Below are 23,327 nucleotides of genomic sequence, written 5' to 3'. Positions count from 1 at the left end.
AAAGACTTTATCAAGATGAAGTGGAGTCACACTGAAGTTTCAGTCCAGGCTTTTTCATTTTCTACCCATGTGACCTAGGGCAAATTACTTAGCTTCCTCTTGACTCACTTTCATTATCTTTAAAATATGATTATGTGAGAATAGCACCTATTTCATAATGATGTGTGAGAATTAAATACAAGCCTCTTACATAATAGATACTCCATAAACCTTAGCTATTGAAAATTGAGTTTTGGAGACCTGGGAAATAGTTTAAGTTAGATCCTGGTATCTTTTGAGGTTCATTTTTTAAAAAGGTACATATATGTAGGTATATATGTTGTTTGATGTTGCCAGGAATTGCTAATTTTATCTGTCAAAAATTTCTTCCTAGCACGCTCTTTTGAGTCACAGATTTTGGCTTTTAAGTAAGCTAAAGGTTGTTAATTGGGAGAACAGCCAGAAAAACTTATCCACGGCTTTCAAATCACATGTTGAACAAATCTGGCATCATGAACATCAAGCTGCCTTCTGTTTCTAATCATTTTTTGTACTAATTTAGTTTCTCCCACCCAAAGGGATTATAATTGATTTTCACTGCAGAGTCCATGGAAGATGTCACAAGGCAATTATTTTCAAGTAGATGGAACCCATATTTGTTGAATGTTGGAATTGGCTTTCTCCCAAGTGTTGAACATTAGCAATACTTCCAGATTGAGAGGATGTGCCACTGATCTGAAGAGTTTGGAAAATGTCTTGGCTGAGAAAACCTTTTTCTCATCTATGCTTCAGTAATTCTTTAAAAAAAAAAAGACAAATGGCAGCATTTTATTTATGAGGACCTCTCCAAGATGTTTAGGTGGTCTGGCCCACAAGACTTTGAACCATTTCAGAACCTATTTCCTGAGATGTTTTCTTTCAGTTCTTAATTATCCAGTATCTGCTCCCTTCTACCCTTTCTTTAATTTTAAGAGGACGACTTTCCTCCCCTTTGGTTCACATATTCTGCTCTTTCTCCCCCCTCTTCTTCTTACCGATTTTTAAGTTTAGACATTTGTCCCTACTTTGAATATGCTATAAAAAGAGGTGAATCTGGAAATGAGTTCTTCTTAACACTAAAGGCAATGTCTTGTAAAATAATGAAACATTTACAAAAAAGAGGAGAATTGCAAATATAGAAAATTACAGCAGTCAGAAATAATACTGTTCACCCCTCCTCTCTGCCTATCTAAATCCTTCCAAGTCTTAACTCTCCAACTCCTCTTCCTTCAGAAAGCCTCACTGGCATCTCCTTCAGACAGAACATTCCCTCCTTTAAGATCTAACTATATTTTTGCTTCTACCACAAATCTGACACCGTCTTGTAGTTCTTGCTCGTTCCTTCTGTGTTCGTGTTATCCCCTGGTGGCATATAAGTTTCTCAAGGGCAGAAGCTCATCTCTGTGACCTCATGCAAGTTTCCTAAGCTCTCTCACCAGTATAATGAAGGAATAAAACATTCTTTGAATTACTGTGATAAATAAATAAAATGATGGAACTTCCTGGTAAGTACTCAATAAAGTTAATTTCTTTCTCTTTCTCCTTTTGTTTTGTAGTATCCTCCATGGTGCCCAATGCTATCTGGTGGGAGGCAATACACAGCATTGATTCAGAATATGGGATCTGGGGTTGATTCCCTGCCTCAGCTACTCCCTAAGGAATTCAGGAAAAGTATCTCTCGACGCCTCATTTTCCTTGCCTACAAATTGGGGATTATAATAGTACATACTTCATAGGGTTGATGTGATAATTAAATGACATGGAGTAGGTAGAGCAATTAGAAGCTGGCACATGGGAAGTACTCAATAAATGTTGGCTGTTATTATCCTAATGCTCAGTATAACAGGTACCTAAAACATACTTAAAGTGAATTGGAAAAATACAGCACACTCCTTTTTTACTTTTTATTTTTATTTTGGTAAGCAATAAACCTTTAAAGAAGCAGATCAGCTGAGGTAAGATCACTGTTTTCTCCCCAATGTTTGTCTTCTTTTAGTTTTTCCAATTTATCTTACACCTGGACCTTGTAAAGCATTTGCTGAACAAGTTCAAACTATATTCAAGTCATATAATCAAAAATTGCTTGGAAGACAAAAGCCAGAAGGAGCTACAAAGTGGAATTATAATCAAATAAGTAAGGTGTTTAACGAGGGTGAATGAGAGGTTCCCACTGGTATACATCTTACTTAAAATCTTAACTAGTGTTCTGGAAAAGACAAAAGTCATGTGCTCATGCAATATTAATATAATTACATTAGGAATGAATGGAAATGCTAATAAGGGCTGAAGACCAATATAAAGAAATCTAAATAAGTTTTTTTTTAATTCATCCAAAGAGCTCATAATGTGTTTATACAATTCATTAACTGGCATGGTATTTCCATAAAAATAAAATAATTTTATTATTATTTTGGTTTAATAGGTCCACTAGTTCTAGAAGGGTGACTAAGATAAACTGCAGTCTCCACCTCCCTCCAGGAGAGTTCCCCTTTCCCAGAGGCAACCACTTTCAGATCTTTTAGCTGATTCTTTCACGTGCATATCCATATCTGTAAATAATAATCAAGTGTTTCTGTGGGTTTTTTTCCTTTACTTTTCTTACTTTGTGAGATGAGGATTGACTCTCTTTCTTGTAATCCCAAACCACTTCCAAAACCTTTGCATACTCCCCATTTCCCCATACTCTTAACGCTGGATCATAATTTTGCTTAGATCCATAGTTTTCACATTATTATAACTATGTTTTCTATTCAGAATGGAGCCATGTGGAGAGGTGTGATTACTTTTATTTCCTGCACATTCTTTTGGTGTTCCTTTGAGTTTTAATTGTCTTGCCTTTTTTCGTCCTATGTTATTTGCTTAGTTTCCTATGATCACCAATAGTTATTTCCTCTTTAATCCTAAACGTTTCTGTTGCTTATGCCTATACTTATTCATGAGAGGTATTGTATCAATTTCATCTTCTTAAATCTCTGCAAGAGTCATCAGAGCTGCTTCCATTGAGACTGGTTGCTTTCGGCTTGGCACATGGCCCAAACCCTCCCTTCTCCCATCATCCCTGTACCTTTCCCCTGTATGGATCTCTTTTTCCTGGTTCTCATCTTCCTCTTTCTCAGTTTACTCAACCCTTTAGGTGGAGCACATCCTTTAGCTTCCTGAGGAAGGCTATGTGAAAGGTAAAATTTTTGAGAACTTGTAAGATGTGTTTATTCCTCATTTATACTTACTTTATAATTTGACCCATTATAGAATTCTAGGTTGGAAATAATTTTCTATCAGAAGTTTGAAAACATTGCTTCATTATTTCTATCTTCCAGAATTTCTTTTGAGAAATCTGAATGGTTGAATTCCTTAACATTTGTTTCAAATTTCTTTGATCCCAGTTCCTTGGTGTGGGTTCTGGGTATGTGGTGGGACCTACTATTTCCCAAACCCTCCACCCCCAACCTCCATATCCAACCAACGACTGGGGGTGGGGGGGGGGATAGTTTCCAATTCTTATTTCTCTGAAGACATTGAGTTTTTTTTTTTTTTTTTACTTGTTTTCTTCCTATTCAGTTTCTGTTTTCACCACTTTCTTTACTGTTTGTTTTGATCTCTATTTTTCATGTTAGAGATTTTTCTCAGCTATCCTCAGGCTCGATTGCCTGCTCATATATAAAAGTAGAAGCTCTGGGCAGTGCGACGGTGGCTCAGTGGCAGAATTCTCGCTTGCCATGCTGGAGACCCAGGTTTGATTCCCGGTGTCTGCCCATGCAAAAAAAAAAAAAAAGTAGGGGCCTCAAGAGCTGCCTGGAAGCTCTGAATGAGCAGGTGAGGCTTGTTCATGGTGAGATTTCCTGTAGGTGAGCTGGCTGGGCCATTCATTGGGGAAGCCCTGGTGTCAACATCTGTGTCACATCATTAGGTCTTTCCTCGTGTCTGAATAATTTCCACCTAGAGAAAACACATTCTGTCTTCTTCTGGGAAGGAAAGGACTGACTTCCAGTGTTTCGGGTTGAGGAAGAAGCTCTGCATTTAGTATGCAATCTACATTCACTCAATTCCCCTGTTTTCTATTTTAAAACAGACACTCTGCTTTACACTCCTCAAAGGGTAAGTCTGACCCTCCTGGGGTTAGGGAAGGCAATCCCCCAACAGTTTAGAGGAAGAGAGGGGGATTTAGAGACCTAACTCCTTCTCAAACAGCTTTCTATCAACCCTCCTTACTTTAACACACCCCTACCCCTCTTTTCTGTAAATAGTTGGTGCCATCAATTCCTGAGCCTTATTTTATGGTATAAATTGACTTGGTTCTTGGCTTACTCAACTGAGGAGTCAGCATTAATCTTTTTAAAAAAATTTTGCATGGGCAGGCTCTGGGAATCAAACACGGGTCTTTGGCATGGCGGATGAGAATTCTGCTACCGAGCCACCGTTGCACCACCCTAAATTTTTATTTTAAGTCACATATATTTATATAATATTTCTCTCTTTAACCACATTCAGGATATATAATTCAGTAGTGTTAATTGCTTTCACAGTGTTTACTGTCATCCATTACCAAACTTCTTTCATTACCCCAAACAGAAGTTCCATACCAATTATTAACTCTCCATTCCCTATCTCCTCCCCAGCCCCTGTATTCTAATTCTGACTCTATGAATTTTCTTATTCTAATTTTTTCATATTAGTGAGATCATACAATGTTCATCTTTTGTGTCTGGTTTATTTCACTCAACATGATGCTTTTACGGTTCATCATATTGTCACATGTATCGGAATTTTGTTTCTTTTCATAGCTGCATAATATTCCATTTTATGTATATACCACATTTTGTTTATCCTTTCATTTGTTGATGGACACTTGGATTGCTTCCATCTTATGGCAATTGTAAATAATGTTTCTATGAACATGGATGTGCAAATATCTGTTTGAACCCCAACTTTCAATCCTTTTGGGTCTATACCTGGAAGTGGGATTGCCAGATCATATGGAAATTATATGCTTACTTTTATAATTCAGTCTTCATTGGTTCTACTAAATCAGTACCACTCGCTCATCTACTTTTCAGCTTCCAAAAAGTTGGTGCTGTTTCCTCGCATGTTCACTTTATCTTTTGTAGATTAATGCCTCTAAAAAAATTGTTTCATTGTGGTTGAGGAAAGAGTAAAAGTATGTGTTCAATCATCCATCTGTTTTGCATTTTGCGTTCTGTAGGAGAAAATCCTACCTTTGTATTGTCTAGTGTTTGGAGAGTTCTGCAGCTGTCTTCATTTGGAAAAAACACAGGCTGCAGGCTCTGTGCATGATGAAGTTGAAGCACTCACTTCCTTTCAGTTCTGAAAAGTTAAATTGTGCTTTTACTTCCTTGACAGATAGTATAATAAAAAATAAAAACTTTCCAAATTAAGAACCAATAAGAAGTTATGGAAATCTGATTGCAAAAAGCATTTTCAAAAGTACTTGGCATTCATATAATCTAGTCACCATGGTAGGCAGAATAACAATCTCCTAAAGCTGCCTACATCTAAAGCCCTGGAAACTGTGAATATGTTAAACCATATAGCAGAGGGCAATTAAGATCGCAGGTGAAAGTAAGGCTGCTAATCAGCTGACCTTAACATAGATTATCCTGATATGTCCAGTGTAATCACAAGGATCCTTAAATGTTGAGAAGGAGGCAGAAAAATCAGTGTCAGAGTGATGCAATGTGAGAAAGACACGACTGGCTGTTGCTGGCTTTGAAGATGGAAGGGAGCCATAAACCAAAAAACGTGGGCAGGCTCTAGAAGCTGGCAAAGGCAAGAAAACAGATTCACTCCTTGAGCCTCCAGAAGGAACTAGTCTCTTTGACATCTTGACTTTAGCCCAATGAGGCTGATTTTGGAGTTCTGACCTCCAGAACTGTAAGATAATAAATTCATGTTATTTTAGGCCACTAAGCATGTGGCAATTTGTTATAGCAACAACAGGAAACTAGTATACTCAGTATAAATGAAAACACAACTCTGTGGTTCATATTACTTAAAATTTCGAGTTTTCAACAAGTTGACTATATCAGCTTGTCCTCTCTTTTCTTGCCTAGAGGCAGATTTGTGTGGACTTAAGCTTATGTTCAGATCCCCTGAGTCACAGGGGCTTTTTGATATTGAATTTGTAGAGTGCCCCAGATAGAAAGGAGAAGCGAGTCAGGAAGCGTTCTTGATAAATTGCCTAAAAAGTTCTCTCATGAAAGGGATTTGAATCTCCAAGTTTCTAGGAATCTATGATTTTTTTTCTTATTTTGAATAAATCCTTATGTTCATATTTAATTTTGTTTTGGTAATTTTGTATTCTTTTTCTAAGAAATTTTATCTTTTTTATATATTTGCCCTAGGCCTGACAAAACCTAGATCTGTCCCAACCATCATTTTTAGAACAAAACAAAACTGAGTTAGAAACTATATATATAGTTTATATATATTTATATCTTTGAGAAAAGAGGAAAAAATGGATCCTAGTTAAGGTTCAAGCAGCTAATAAAACACCCACACCCAGATCCTTCTACAAAGTAAACTCTATCAATGGGATTTTCAGGGAAATACATTAGTTACCAGGAATAGGGAGTTGATATTTTAGAAGGCTAGTCATAATTGTAAATGATCATGTCATAAGACAAAAGACACACATCAAAGACTAGGAAGGCAGAGAGTCATCTGAAAAGAATCTGACACCATAGAATTGAACTGAATTCAATCCAAATAAGCATATCTAAGCAAATTGGGCACCGTGCTTTGTCTGGGGTGGGTCTGAGCAGTGGTGGCAGGGAGATGGCTGCCCATAGTTGTTAGGAAAACAAAAAATTACCCAAAACTGCCTAACAGTTCCACCACAGTAAATATAATTACAATGAACTAGGAGGTCCATTTTAAAGACTTATACATGCTCCTCAGGTGATTTTTAAAAATATGGGGTAGTTTACCATTGGGTACCAGTTTTTATATAATGTTCAGAGTGGCTTACCACCAGAAACCATTAAAATTTTGTGTATTAATTAATTTGATCCTTTTACCAAGTCCAGGAGGTGGCGTCTTATCATTTTAAAGATGAAGAAACTTGCCCCAAGTTCCTAATGAATAAAGGAGATGGGACTTGAACCCAGGCAGTCCATGCATGAAACCACCATGCTCTACCACTTCTAGAGCATTTTCTTCCAATAAAGGTTATCATGAAATATCCAACAGGGATAAGTTAAACACACTATGTCAGGAACAGTGGGTCTCATCCCCTTTTTCTTCCCCCTTGTACTTGCTAATGGTATGATCTCATCACTAAAACAGGTTGTCTGGGTATGTGATTCTCAACGGTTGTAATGGCATATAAATATGTGTAGTTTGAACAAATCCTTGACCCCTCAGGTGATGTTTATATACCTTATGTGATATACGTTCTCCTATGGAGAATTTTGTTACAGAATTAATATTTATGTGGAGAAAGAGAGTGGAAAACAGGTTGCAAAAGTGTGTATATGTATATATATATGGAAAAATCCAGTTTTTGTAAATATTTGTGTATTATAGGAAGATCAAAGTTATCTGTAATTTTTTTCTGTATTTCTGTATTTTCTACATTTACTGTGAATCAATTTTGTTTCAAGGAAAAATCAACTAAAAATTTTTCAGGAAGTAAATTCCTTTGGAGGGTGATTTTAGGAATCCTTAGGCTGAGAAGTGGCACTCTAAGGTTATTTGTACATCAGGAAATTGGCAGCCCTTAGAACAGTGAAACAGAAAGGTTTACTATGGGGGCAGTGCTTCAGAGAGAACAAAGATTTCTGAAGGAGCAATAGATTCTCTGAAGGATCCTGGCTAACCAGGAAGTTATCTAGTTTAGAGGCAAAGCCCTAACTTCAAACACATTCTTTGCTCAAATTTAGGAAAAGAGCCAATCATCGAAATGAAACCTTGGGTGGGCCATGGTGGCTCAGCAGGCAGAGTTCTTGCCTGCCATGCTGGAGACCCGGGTTCGATTCCCTGTTTCTGCCCATGCAAAAAAGAAAAGAAAAGAAAAACAAAATAAAACCCTATAGGAAACTTAAGATTTTCTTAATTTAGTTACAATTATACAACAAGAAATTGTTTATGGGCAGATACATAATGTTGCTGAATGATTTTATGTTTGTGGTGGCTGGACTTCTTGTGGTATAAGTCACAAAGACAAGAAAGACTAGAGAGTCTCCTTCTCTTGTAAACTCTTGTGAAATGAAATGCTTAGACATTGTGGGGGCACACACATTGCATGTTGTTGATGGACTCGTGACAGTTTTTAAAAATAAAAAGTTGAATGTGCAGAGAAAGTAGAGGATGTAAGTTTTATCAAGATTCCAGCTTAAAAGATAGGGAAGATCAAATGAGACCCTACAACAGCAAAGGTGATGAAAAAAGGTCAATGGTTTTGTGCACATAGGGAAAAATGTGTTAAACATATGTAATACCAGTCATTTATTCAGCAATTTGTTGAGCAGCAATTCAGGACAGGTGTGGTGCTTTGAAGTGTCAACCTCCTATCTTGCTGGTCCACTAGGGATGACTTCAGTCTCATGATCTTCAATGGCAGCATCTATATTTCCAGTAGCAGGATGGAGGAAGAAGCAAAGAAGTAGCTATTTTATGGCATTTTTACCTACTTCCACCCAGGCGCAGGAGAGACTGGAAAATGTTGTTTTATGCTTGGCAGCTGTCTATTAAAAGGCAGGGAATCTATCACCATAAAATAATTAAAAAACAGATATTGGGGGACAACTAATATCCTCTGCCACAAGCATGTATTGTAGAACTTCTCAACTGTGGCACTACTGACACATTAGGATGGATAAAATTCTTTGTTGTGGGGGTCTATATTGGGTGTAGAATGTTTAGCAGCAACCCTAGCCTCTACTAATCCTAGCCAGTAGCACTAATCCAGCTGCGACAACCAAATATATCTCAAGACATTGCCAAATGTCTTCTGTGAGCATTGCTTACCCCACTTCCAGTTGAGAACCACTGTATGCAAAAACTGTGTTAGCTATTGGGCAGGAGACAAAAACCACAAATGAGATAATTTCATGTAGAGATAAGTTTTATGATGAAAATAATATAGGGTAATGACACAACAGGTTTGGGATCCAGCACGCATGCAAAAGCCCTAAGAGAGGAAAGAAATTGGTTTACTCTAAGAAAAATCAGAACACAAGCATGGTTGGTGGGGGGTGTGGACTGAGACAAGGCAGCAGAGTAGGTGAGAACTGGTGAGATGTTGTGATTTGATCTTAAGTGCAGAGGAAATCAATTGGAATTTATTAAGCAGGGAAGTGTCATGCTCTGTGCTTTTAAAAAATCATGTGGCTGCTGAGAGCAGATATATAGGAAAGGGGTAAGAGGAGATGCAGACAGACCAGCAGGAAACTGTCATCGTAGTCCAAGCTAGAGATGATAATATCAGGCTTGGAGTTTGATGATGGCAGTGGGAATGGTGAGAAATAAAACTGAAGAAGGGTAAAAAAACTAAGACAGGAGACAGCTAAGTCTAATTTTTATTTACTCACATGACTAATGTAGTTGAAGGCCCTAGATTGGGGTTCAGAGGCAGGACTCTGTCATTGGAAAGAGACCCCAGTCCTCAAAGTACTGGAATAAATAGCCAAGAGAGGATCTTAGGCCCTAAAGAATATGATGAGTAGCCAAGTACAGACAGAGTCAGACAAGCTACAAAAATGATTTCATGCCAAATTCTACAGTGCTTAACTAGAACTTCTTAAAGGTCACCTTCTAGAGTCAGGAACCTCAAGGAAAATTTACAAGAAGACTCTGATGGAAGAAGACAAGAATAATACTTCTGTATTTGAATCTGTAATACAGTCTAAGACCTAAATAATACATTACTAGCAATGGGAAGAAACATACTTTAATATGCAATATTACTAAATCCATGAAATACACATTTTACATAATAGGATTTGCTGAACACCATCACTGGCAAGGAGAATAACAGGAGGAACAAACATGGCTTCAGACAGTTTGGTATAGTATTTAAGTGCACAGATTCTGGAGCAAAATGCCCTTGTCTAATGTATGGTGATAGTTCTGCCTGCCAAAACTGTTATCTAGTCTGTGTATAAAGACTAGAATTAAGGTTTAAAAGGTACAGAGAGTTTCTATTTGAGACGATGGAATGGAAAAGTTTTGGAATTGGTGATGATGGTACCACACAATTAACAGCACTGATATATTTGAATGTGCTTAAAAGGGGGTATTTTTTGTTATATATATGTGTTATTGGAATAAAAATTAAAATTGTATTTTAATTAAAAATTTGAAAAAAAAGTAAACAAAAAATGAGTAATATGTGGGGAACTATGACACCTGAATTCTAGGCGCAAATCTTGCCCTTGAATCTAATTCCTCTGCTACCTTGGGAAAATTCTTACAACTTTTGTGCCTTAGATTACAGATCTGTAAAATTGAAGGGTCGAGGTCTAAGATCCCTTAAATACAAACTTTAAATTTTGGGGGGATATCTTCCAAATCCTCATGCTTCTCAAAAATCACCAGAATTTCTCCTTGCTGTGGAAAGCTTCAAGAAATAATGTGTGATCTTATTTAGTTCATATAGTAATGCTGCTGTAAGTTTTGTTATTCCCATTTTGAAGAAAAGGAAATGGAGACCCAGCAAGTTTGAATGACTTGCTCAAGATCACATGGCTACATAATGGTGAGAATCTCGGATTAGGTTTATTTTTGCCAGTTCTAAAGCTGTGCATTTTCTACTTTTCTCTATGTTCTGTCATGAGATTTGATTTCCATACAGTAGGCCAGATCCCAAGTCTCAGTATCTATATATTTACCCATGTAGCTCTCACTTTGATATTTCTATGTCTATACTTTGAGCTGTCATTTCTTCAGTTCTCTCCTATTTCTGTGTTCCTTGTTATTTATGGTGTTGTCAGCCCATATGGTCTAACTCCCATTTCTTACTCCTGTGAAATGTCTCCTACATCTTTGTTTTCTAGCACTAACTCCTGACTTTTTTCTGAAATAAAATTCTTAAATACTTGCTCATTTCATCCACTGTGCAAGGAAAAAATTAAATATGCATGAAGTTGGTGCTAAAATTATAATAAACAACAGAAGATGAAACAAAGATCAGAAAAGTAAAAACTCCAGTAGTAATTTTCCATTTTCTTTGATATTTAGGTCTTTATGAGACAAGGAAGATGATTTTCCTATCTAAGTACTGAAGCAACCTAAATTATATTAATATTACAGTTACTAGCATCTTCTAATGGAAACTCTAAATGAAATTTAACTGGAAAAATATTTAAATTTTATTATTTAGCTTTTAGAACATATAAACATTTCAGAGAAATTGTGTGACACCAGTATAGGCATATTTGAGGTAATATTTGTATAATTAACAGTAACTCTCATAGCCAAGGAAGCACTGCTCTTTGGGTATGTTACATATTACTATTTTAAGTCAAGAATTCCACACTGTTGTAAAAGTAAGTTTAGTTTAGAGCTATGGGAATTATTTAAATAGATGCAAACCCTACTACCAGATGAACTTGAATGCCTACTAATTATGAATATAATTAACACACATGGCAACAAAAAAACAGGTGCAGAAGCACAGTAATAAAAATATAATTATCAAAATAGTCTTCTTATAAGAGTAAACCATAGTATCATCAAGCTTAAAACAAGCAAAAGCTAAGGTCATTGCTTATTCTCTCTGACTCTTCTCTATAAATATAGTGGCTAACTTTTAATATTTATCCTTATATAGTCTCCCTGTGAGCAAATTTGCTGACACCGAATACTATTTTTCAAGTACATCATCACTATGATCATCTGATTAAATAAACAGATTATTATTAATTAAAACTCATCAAAGCTTTTAAGGTTATTAATGGTTTCATGCAACTTAAAAGATCTAATTTGGATTTAAATTGCTAAAAAATTTTACCTTTTATTGGTAAACAGCCATTATATACTAGTATTACTATCAATATATAAAGATGGTGTTTAGCATGCTTATGTTTTTCTTAAGAGCTGGGATACAGACTTTACAACATATCTGAAATGTCATCAAATATAATGATAATGTCATTACAATAAAGCCTACATATGGCATTAAAAAAATTGCTGGCCAGTCACAGCACATTTTTCTGAACTGAATTTTAAATTTCCCAGAGGTCTACATGGTAACAAATTTATCATCTTGACATGGTGTATCACAATCTTCTTTCATAAAGTTCAGAGGCCTTTCTTATTGCCTTTTCCCAAATGAACCTGTAAGAAAAATATGATTTAGGTCATTCTATCAAAGAGTGAGAAAAGGTTTCGATAGATAAAACAAGGGCTTTTTCTTTTTAAAAATATTGTCTCTTCTGTGTGTGGTTATTAATTCTGAGAATGATCAAATGAGAAAGTCTCAAATTTTAAAAACTACAAGATTTGAGTTTTTTGCTTGAAAAAAATGTCGAGAGGGGAAAAATAACACTCTTGAAAAGTTCTTTCTTGCTTGACTTTATGAAGAACACTGGGGAAAAAAAAAATTTCTAAAATTTCCCTATGGCAAACCCAATTAGGAATTTTGGTAAGTAAAGAATGAAGGGAAGCATCCACCTCATTCAAGATGGTGAAGAGAGTTACCTCTAGGGCTTTGTCCTCCCACAGAAGCTTTTAACAACCAGTAAGAAGTGGCAGAAATATCCTCCTCAAAGCCCCAGTGAACAGTTAATGGACTGCAGCAATGGTGAGAACTGAATTAGGAAAAAGGCTACTGAAAAGTGGTAGGATCTCATGGCATCCTGACTACTAGCTTGGCATGGGGCTGGCCTAACCTCTCAGTGTAGGTTGCTGGTCTCAGTTCCTGAGGAGGCAGAGTGACCCTTGTACACAATTTGGGAGCTTGTAGGTCTGGCCCAGTCTATCTAGTGGTGGCCTGAGGGACTGTCCTGGAATTTGCCCTGTATGTAAAGGTGACTCATCAAGCTCTCTGACAGACTGCTGTGGGAGAATAGTCAAGTTGTGCTGCCTGGGGCAAGTGATTGTTGGCTGTGGGACATATAGTAAGGTGCATGGGACCATAGAAAACTGTTTCTTAAGGAAGAAGGAAAGTATCCAGTAAAGGGGGGATTCTGAGGGCCTCCCACATGAGTATGCCCAAGACAAGAAGCATGTGCAGAAACAATCAGGGAGGTTCCTACACTTTGGCCTGAAGCTATTCTCTGAACTCATTATATGAATAAATCTTGAAGGAAAGTACTTGAATAGGTCAATCTGCAAAGACAGAGAAAGGTGTTTTCTTTTCATCCTTTTTTCTGTTATTGTTAGTGTCTGGCAATCAAGGAAAGCTCTGTCACAATACTAACTGGATATAAGCTTAAGGAAGAGATACTTCAGAGTCTAACTTCCAGCAATAACACATTAAAATATCAAAATTTCTGGGTTTCAAAGAAAGTTTATAAAACATACAAAGAAACAGGAAGTGATGGTTCAGGCAAAAAGAAGATTAAAGCATTAGAAGTCATCAGTGATGAGGGCCGGACATGGAACATACCAAAGACTTTCTAAAAAATGATCCTCAATATGCTCAAAGAACTAATGGAAAACATGGACAAAGAACTAAGGAAATCAGGAAAATTACAGATGAACACAAAGAGAATATCAATAGAAAGATGGAAAGTATGAAAAGAAACCAAACAGAACTTAAGATGAGAGTAGCAGAAATTAAAAATTCCCTAGAGGGGTTCAACAGGAGAAAGGAGCTGGCAGAAAAAGAATCAGAGAATTTAAAGACAAGACTATTGAAATCATTCAGTCTGAAGAACAAAAAGAAGAATGAAGAAAAATGAACAACACTTTAGGTACCTGTGGGACACCTTCAAAGTTTCCAACATATACCTAGTAGGAGTTCCAGAAAGAGAAGAAGGAGAGAAAGGGGCAGAGAGAATATTCAAATAAATAATAGCTGGAAATTCCCCAAATATAATGAAAGACATGAATTTACACATCTAGGATATACAAGAAACTCCAAAAAAGGATAAATCCAAACAGATCCCCACCATGGCATATTATCATCAAACTACACGGTGGCATATTAAACTGCTGAATGCCAAAGAGAAAAGAAGAATTCTGAAAGCCTTATGAGAAAAGCAATGTATCACATAGCAGGAGCCTTTCTAAGAGTAAGTGCAAATTTCTTGAACCATGGATGTAAAAGAAGGTAATAGGATAACATATTTAAAGTGCTGAAAGCAAAAAAAAAAAAAAAAAAAAGCCAACCAATCAGTAGTCTATATCTGGCAAAAGTATCTTTCAAAAATAAGAAAGACGTTAAGACATTCCTGGAGAAACAAAAGCTGAGGTAGTTTGCCACCACTAGACTAACCCTACAAGAGATGTTCAAGAGAGTTCTGTAGGTTGAAAGGAAAGGACAGTACACAATAGACTGAAGCCACAAAAGAAATAACTAAGGTGAGGGTAATGTCAAGGGTAAATATAAACGCCAGTACTACTGTATTTTTAATTTGTAACTCAACTTTTCCTTCCTACAGTATCTAAAAGACAAATGCATAAAATGTAATAAGAAATCACTGGTTTTGGACTCATAATGTATAAACATGTAATCTGTGACAAGAAATACATAAAGGCTGGGGGGTGGTGGGGAATAGGAACATAGTTTATATATACCATTGAACTAAGTTGGTATCAAACAAATGAGATTTTTATGGATTTAGGATGTTAAATTTAAGCCTTATGGTAACTACAAAGAAAATACTGGAGAATATGCAAGCCCACAGAGACATAAATTAGAGTACAGGTTGCCAGGGACAGGGGCAATGGGGAATAGGGAATTAAAACATAATGGGTATATGGTTTTGGTTAAGTGAGATGGGAAAGTTTTGGTGATGGAAGGTGGTGAGGGTACAAAAAATAGTGAATATGATTAATCCCACTGAATGGTATGCATGAGAGTGGTTGACATGGGAGTTATGTTGTATATATATGGAAAAAGAGAGAGAGAGAGAGAAAGAAAAAGAAAGAAAGAAAGAAAGATAGATAGATGGTGGTAAGGGAGGGGGAGAAAGGAAGGCAGGCAGGCAGGAAGTAAGGAAGAGGGAGGGAGGGAGGGAGGGAGGGAGGAAGGCAGGAGGGAAGGAGGAGAAAAAAGGGAGAAAAATTAAAGAGACAATGATAATTAATGCAATATTTGAACCTGGATGGAATCTAGCAAGGGAGGAGAAAAGCTCAAAAGACATTACCTGGAAATATGAAAAAATTAAAATGAAGACTGTAACCTTTATATCAATGTTAAATTTCTTGAACTGGATGACTGTATATAACTTTATATCCATGTTAAATTTCTTGAACTGGATAACTTATATGGTTACATAAGTGAATATATCTGTTCTTAGGAAATGTATTTGGCTAAGTGTTCAAGCAACATAAGGTAAACCAACTGACACTCAAGTGTTAAGAAAATAGACAGATAGACACATGGATAGATGGATGGAATGATATGACAAATGTGGCAAAATGTTAAAATTGGTCAATCTGGGTATCTGGGGGGTAGGGGTATGTTGAAGATCTTTGTATGGGATCTATATTATTTTGTAAAAGTTCTGTTTAACTTTTTACGTTAAAATACCTTCAAACCTAAGAGAAGAGCTTGTTTTTTACCCCACTTCAGTTATTTGCCAATAGAAGTGGCTTCTCAAATTATACTCTTTGTTGATCATATTATAAAGATGACTAAAATACATCACCTAAACCTGGAGAAAAATGGAATAGAAAGTAACTTAGAGATCATTTGAATTAAGAAGGCAAATGTCTGCAGCAAGAAAAAAAAATTCCTAAAATGGAGTTGCAGAATGCTACTGCTTGTACATAGGAGTTCATCAAAGTCTTGTTCAGGCTGGGAATTAATACTTTCAAAGCAACTTTAATAACATTGACCTTAAGCAACCAAATAAGAAGAAGGGAATGGAGGCGGTATTCTGAGTGATAAGGTACCACTTTTACATGTTTATAGATATCTTACTACTTTAGATAAAAATCAAAGCTGTTATTATAGGCAAATCCCTTAAATGAAGGGGGTGCTCCAAAATGAAAGTTAAAACTGGTAGGGGCTGATGGGCTTTTGTACTGCCAGTAACTCCTGGTTAGTTTTGCTTTTTCTTTTCTAGAAGAGATCCAGGGCAAACAAGGAAAGGCAAACACTACATAATTTGAAGGGACTGTTTTCTAATATGTATTTAGTGCCTGTAACAGGGAGGGGACTAAATGGGGAAATCCCAACAGGTTTTAAAGACGTAAAATAGGATTTGTTTACAGTGAAGAAATCAGTTTTTCTCTCTGTTTTCTCCATATTTTAACAACCATTTATTTCATGATTACTCTCTATAAAACACTTCATCTACTTAAGTGTGAAAATGCTAATAAATTCCCCAAAGAACCTTAGGATATAATTTAATTACTATGTTAATCTTGACAATAGAAGTAAAATCCATGAAGGGCAATTTGATAACAGCTTTTTACCATAGATGATTTACAGCTACTAACTAGGGTTTAGAAGTTCACCATAAAAGTATTAAGAGTCATTTTTAAGAAAATGGTTCTCATTTAATCATACCTAAACCTCAGAACTGAATCTTAGAATCTCAGAACTTTATATAGGTTCTCATAGTGGACAAAGGGGATGGGTAAGGTGGATGGGAAATAAATATGCCCAGTTAAGGCATAATTAATAGCATCTTAATGATTGTACAGAAATTTTCCCAATTAAAATATATTTTAAAGTACTTTCTGGCACAGAATCTTGTTTAACACTCAAAGGAATCCCTCAGACAGGTATTATAATCCTCATTAAAATAATGAAGGCAAGGTGCATGGATGTCATACAATTCATCCAAGGGTTACAAAACTGGTAAACTATTCAGCTGAGATTTTTTTTTCTTCAAACAATTAATTGTAGGAAGTTGATTTTACAGGTGATAGGAGGGTACACACATGAAACAGGGTAGTGAAGCACCTAAGATCTAAGGGATTAGCAAAAGCAAAAAACTACCACCACTCCTTGAGCTGGAAGGATGAGGAAGGAGATAGTATTATGGAACCAGTAGCCAGGGCCACAAAGTGAAAGCTGGAATCTTGGTGGTTCTGCCCAGTGCGATTTAGGACTATGGAGTCTAGGAACTGGAGCCATGAATGAGAATTAGCTGTTGCTGAAGAAGTCACTCAAAACAGAGAAAGAGTAGGAGAAATATCCTGGCTTTCCACAGGCTTTCACCAGTGCCTCACATTGGCTGAGCCTGCCCAGAAATCAGAGAACAAGTGATCCTGGAAAGTGAAGTTCCCTGTGATAAAAAGTAGAACATACGTGGGAGGAAAATGGATCCAAGGGCATACTGTCCAATGGCTAGAATAGGCCAAAGAACACAGCGGTGAATGATGGAGGTTCTGGAGAATGATTTCTTGACTTCAAATTCTAGTACTTTCTAGTTGAGTGACATTGGTGAATCATATAAATTTAATGGGCCTCAATTTTCTTACTAAAAAATAGCTATTTTTTAATATTTAACTTATTGGATTGTTATGGAGAGTAAACATGATAATACATCTGAAGTCATTAACTACCTGCTTGGTCCAGAATACATTCTGAATAAATGTCACCTATCACATTTTAAAAACCTGGACATAAGTAGAAATTAGATCAAAGCCTAAATATGCTAATGAACAAGATCCAACTCATCACATGGCACTTGGCATTTTGGTATAGGCTCTTTTTTCATAGCATCAAGCATAACAACTGCTTTCAAAAGAAGAAATTACTCATAAAAGTTTTCTATATCCTTTGCTAAGAATGCATAAGTTCCAAGGTGAAGGTGTCTTTTTTGGGTGAAGGAAACGGGTTGGGATCTCATTGTCACATACAGTATTCAGGGAGTAGGAGCAGTGGAGACACAGCAACAGCCACTGCCCATTGGAAACTAAGTACATACTTCTGCTTCTCCTTTCCCTATGAAGGAATCTAAATGTTTTTGACACCTTGGCAAGTCTACTGGTGTGGATACTCATCCTGATTAAGTACACCCTGACATCATGAATGGGAGAAAAAAAATAGTTATATATCTAGATGAGAGGCCTATAGTTTCACTTTCTATGGTGGATCCATGGAGTGAGTAATTTTCATCATGCTCTGGTGAAGTCAGCAGATTCAGGATCTCTATTTTCGAGATGGGGAAAGTGTGGCCTTAACGAAAACCTAACTACTTACTCCAGATAATGTGACTGAGCCCTTAATGTCCTGGGATTAGGACAGCACAACTTCTACAGAGGAAGCAATACTGATGATAATAATGATAACAGCCATAATTTTTTGACTGTTTATTATCAACAGGTACTGCACTATAAGAATTGATTTATGTTCTCAAGAACAGAACCAAATAAACTGAAAAGAATTAAAACTAGATGGATGGAAAATTTTCAAATAAAGTTTTCTTCTGACTCAATCCATACACATTTTATTTAATTCTCCCAACAAATCAGTGAGATAGATGTTATTGTTTCCATTTTACAGATGAAAAAACTGAGGCCCAGAGAGGTGATGTAACCTACTTGGGATCACAAATCTACTATGACTACAGGTATTCTAGGTCTGGCTCAGTCCAAGGCCTATGTGTATAGGGCCTGCATGCTTCATGCCAGGCAAAGTGCTAGACCCTGAAGTTACAAGGACCACAAAGACACAGAGTAATGAGTATCAGAACCAGGGGTCTTCATGGAATAAAATTACTCTAGAATTGTAACTGCAAAGAAGTCTGAAAAAGTCACAAAGGCTGCCACATTCTGAGAACGAGCCCAACTTGAGAGCAGAAGAGCTCCTCCTCAGTCCTGGGAAGAATGGGTAAGGGGTTCTAGATTGGTTTCTAACACCTGGTAATGAGGGGTGCTTTTTACCCTCTCTCTTCTCCCCACACATGGTCAAAGTGTGGCTGGGAAATCAATTCAGGTTAGGGGCTGCCAGCTAAAGAGCAGAGAGAAAGACAAGTGGATGAATGCTGGGAACTTGACTCTTGGACTGGAGGGAAAGAGAAAGAAACCTTATGCCCCCTGACTTTGTAGCCAAGTGGAGCTGAGATTTTAAAACATTCGGCTTCTTCCATTTCCGTTTTCCAAACTACTTTTGGAGGTAAACCATGTATTTGAATGCCAAAGATTTTGTCCCAAAATGTCTAAAATACTGGGAAAAAAAAGAAGTGTGATGTGGGATTTCAATGTTTGGCCTCATTTCAGCATGAATATGGTGCACATTCCAAATAGCAAATTAAAGTTTTCCAGAACCAGTCCCTTTTTCAATGTTGCCATTTTGAGGTTTAATTTTTTGTTTAAAATTTCACCAAAACTGGAATGCTAAATTAGTATGTCAACAATTCTTTATGTTATGATTATCTTGTATTTTCAGTGAATTCCTACCATCACGCTCTATGTAAAATATCTGGTTTCTTTGGTCATTTAACAAAGCCAAGATTAAGTACCTCATCTTGATTTGGGAAGTGTGAATAACTCAAATATTTGACTTACACAATTATTATTTCATAAAGTGAAGAGGACTTCACCCACCTGAAGTTCTGAGTGTTCTTTCAGGAGTCGGTCATATTCTTTTGAAAGTCTCTCCGATTGCATCTTCATTGTCATCACGTCATTTTGTGCCTTAGAAAGGGCTAGAAAATATCAAACAAAAGTTCTTTTTTATTTTGAAATAATTTCAAATTTACAGGAAAGTTGCAAAAATTAAATAGAGGACTCCTATGAGTAAACTTCACTCAAATCCTCCATCTGTTAACATTGTGCTACACTTGTGTTACTTTATTCTCTCTGTGCACACACATATGCACACATTTATTTTCTAGAACCATTTGAGAATCAGTTGTAGATATCATTCCTTAATACTTGATTGTATATTTCCTAAGAACAAAGAAATTCAGGAAATTTAACATCAATACTTTCTGTCTAATCAATCATCTGCATTCCAATTTTGACAACTGTCCCAATTATGTCCTTTTTAGCCTTTTTTTCTTGTAATCCAGGACCCAGTTCTGTTCATGTATTGCATTTAGTTGTCATTTTTCTTCAATTTTCTTTAATTTGGAATAGATCCTCAGCCTCCCCCACCCCCAATCACCACCCCAGCTCCCGTGCCCCGTCTTTTGTGACACTGACATTTTTTAAGAATACAGTCAACTTTAAAAAATTCTTCATTTTGGTTTTGTCTGATGTTTTCTCATGATTAAATTCAGGTTATGCATTCCCACTTATGTATGAATATGGCATAAGTGATATTAACTCCCTCTGAGGGTATCACATCCAAAGGCTTGCTATCATTGGCACTTCTATTTTACAGTTACTATTTCCCCGAAAAACTAAGAACGATATGTAGGGAGATGATTAAAACCATACAAACATCTTGTTCCTTGTCAGAATCTGCCTACAACCTATATTTAGCATCTATTGATAATTCTTGCCCAATCTCTACAATGATGGTTGCAAAATGGTGATTTTCCAACATCACCATTCCTTCCATATTTATCAGTCAGCATTCTATTCTAAGGAAGAGCCTTCTTTTCTTCTCCAACCATCTAGCAATCTGTTTGTTTGTCCATCTGTCCATCCATCCATATGGACTCATGGCTCCCTTTTTCTTCATTGATTTTTTTCAATTCATTATTTTATTTAATTATTTTCATGCTCAAATTGCTACAGATAAGGCCTCAGATTTAAGTTATTTCCTTTGTCTTTTTTACTATGCTCCCATCATTTTAAAAGTAGCTCCTTACTTTCTGGTACAAGATGTTCCAGGTTCATCTTAAACTTTCTCTGACTCAGCCCTGGTCTCAGATATTATAAAAAAGAATTTAACAGAAGGATTTGCTTCTAGGAAAATTGATAAGGAGAAAAAACATTTTTCAATTTTTACTAAGGGATGGGTGACTATTATTTCCTTAAGAACAAAGACATCATTTTCTTATAAAAAGTTGAAAAATATGGGAGTGTACAAGTTACTTCTAAAGGCTATACCTCAAGATAATGACACATAAAAATGGCTAAATATTAGCTTTTGTCTGCTGTGGTAGTTTGACATTACATTCCCTTTGAAAAGTTCTTAAACTTATTCTGTTTCTGTGGGGATGAAACAAAAGTAGGACTTTTGATGAGGTTACTTCAGTTAAGGTGTGGCTCGCTTCAATCAGGTTGTATCTCAATCTTACCACTGGGGAGAAAGCCACAGGGAGCAGTCAGAAACTAAAATTCAATGGAACTTGAAAGAGAATGGAGAAGCCGAGAGGCCACTATGTATACTGCCATGTGACAGAGGAGCTAAGGACCAAGGATTGCTCGTAGCTATCCCCAGAAGACCCACAGTCTTTGGGGAGAAACATTGCTTTGATGATGACTTGATTTGGGAACTTTCCTGGCCTCAAAACCATCAGCGAATAAATTACCATTATTTAACCTGACCCATTTCTTGGTATTTTACTTGAGCAACCCAGGAAACTAAAACAAGGTTTTAGGGAAGAAAGTGGGGTTTCTAAATTTCAAAGTCACTTTTTGGGCACAGTTTGTGTTCTACAAGGCATTTGCTAAATGCAATTTGAAACTGTAATGCATGGTTAGTATTATCTTCAAGGCCTTACTAGAAATATTTAATACCCTAGATCTCTGGTATATGAAAAGCAAAGATTATGTAACCTAATAATGTCTGACTTAGTGGTGCTTTTAAAGAATGTTGAAGCGCTTGTATTGAATAGGGGTTGGTTTCAGTGTTAAAAATGATTCAAAAATTTCTGACACAAATTACTTAGAAAATTTAATAAATCTTAGACATAAACTCATCAATTCTTTATTAAAAGACACCATTTTTTCTCATGAATTGTTATAAGAATGAGCATATCCAGGCAGTCAATGAACTCTGCCCTATGAATCTACAAAAAAGCTAGAGAACCACTTGCATAGCCTAACCAGACATTTTTTTCTTGCTATTATTGGTATGAAGTTATAACAAAAAATCCAGTTTTTTTGTTTTTTTAGGTGCATGGTCTGGGAATCGAACCCAGGTCTTCTGCATGGAAGGTGAGCATTCTACTACTGAACCACCAAAAAATCCCATTTTTATGTCACACATAAAGCTGAGGTATGAAATGTGTTTATCTTGTTTTGTATTTCAGTGGATATTAATTAGCCTAATGATTACTATCTTACTGTATTCATTTCTATTAGGAGGCTGCTATTGACTAGGAGCCTCTTGGACTCTTTCCCAGTCCTTTCTCCATCTTTCGTTTTGTAAAAATTATAATATTGTGGTTTGGATGCCTTCTACCTCCAGGAACTGCCTTCATGACTAAGGGAATATATATATTTGTTAGCTGGTAGTTGAATTTGCTTGTTATGTTTTGAACAATATTATTTTGGAAACAGCATATATATATATACACGGAAAACAGTATAGGACAAGGAGTCCAGAGTTGATACATTTAAGTCACTATTTTAATTTTTGCAACTGCAAAAATGAGTTGATATCACTTGCCAGTGACTGTGGAAATGGTGAGGTATTTCACAAGAATACAGGCCAGATTAAATTAGAGACTAGGTTTTTGAGGAATTTGAACCATTATTATGGAAAATAACTCCAATTAATGTTACATTCTTATATAAATAAGTCAAAATGACACATAAGCAGGTGAAAACTATCTGTGGTCTGAGTGCCAAACTATGGAGCTATTAGCACTGTGGGAGAAGCTGGTGAAACTAGTGCACTCTGTAAACATATTACATCACTGGGATTTCCATCAGAGATAACAGAAACCACCAGCAAAGCTCTACCAGGAAATGGAAGAAGAAATTTTTTAAGGCCCTGGCCCTGGCATACCAGTCAAAGTTGGGCTGTTTTACAATGGCTATAAGGATTGAGCCACAGGAAAACATTTTTCATTTGAAAATTTTATTTCCATGTAGTTTTGGTTACTTTTTAGTTTATTTGGTTTTGTTTCTGAGAACTCAAGAGTGTTATACACTGAAGCTATTTAGAAATTAATCTTCCTATGTACTATTCCTTTGCCAGTGATCAATTACTGGATGGTAAATCCATTAACCCAGAGCAAATAACTGTTAATCTAGAAGTAATGTTTCTAAAGTACTTAGAAAGTGGACATAACAAAACTGCGGTTTTAATTATAATTATTTTTGTACATTTTTTTGTACATATTTTTTTTGTGTACATTATATTTTGTATCATCAGGTCT

At 36.3% G+C, this 23,327-nt stretch overlaps 1 protein-coding gene across 3 annotated transcripts in view; it reads right to left on the bottom strand.

The window, feature by feature from the left end:
• Positions 1-11,331: 11,331 nt before the first annotated feature.
• Positions 11,332-23,327, bottom strand: part of BCAP29 (B cell receptor associated protein 29) — a 120,539-nt gene continuing 108,543 nt past the window's right edge. For all 3 annotated transcript variants that reach the window (XM_077165150.1, XM_077165232.1, XM_077165069.1), the window contains exons 7-8: positions 19,651-19,751; positions 11,332-12,312 (exon numbers count right to left, since the gene is read on the bottom strand). In XM_077165150.1, the coding sequence (XP_077021265.1) occupies positions 12,277-12,312; positions 19,651-19,751 (137 nt within the window). In that variant the 3' untranslated portion in view covers positions 11,332-12,276. The remainder of the gene's footprint in view (positions 12,313-19,650; positions 19,752-23,327) is intronic.

This window comes from Tamandua tetradactyla, chromosome 1, assembly GCF_023851605.1.
Source record: "Tamandua tetradactyla isolate mTamTet1 chromosome 1, mTamTet1.pri, whole genome shotgun sequence".
Classification (NCBI taxonomy): Eukaryota; Metazoa; Chordata; class Mammalia; order Pilosa; family Myrmecophagidae; genus Tamandua; species Tamandua tetradactyla.
Note: the sequence above shows the minus strand (reverse complement) of the source record. Positions and strands in the feature narration are given on the sequence as shown.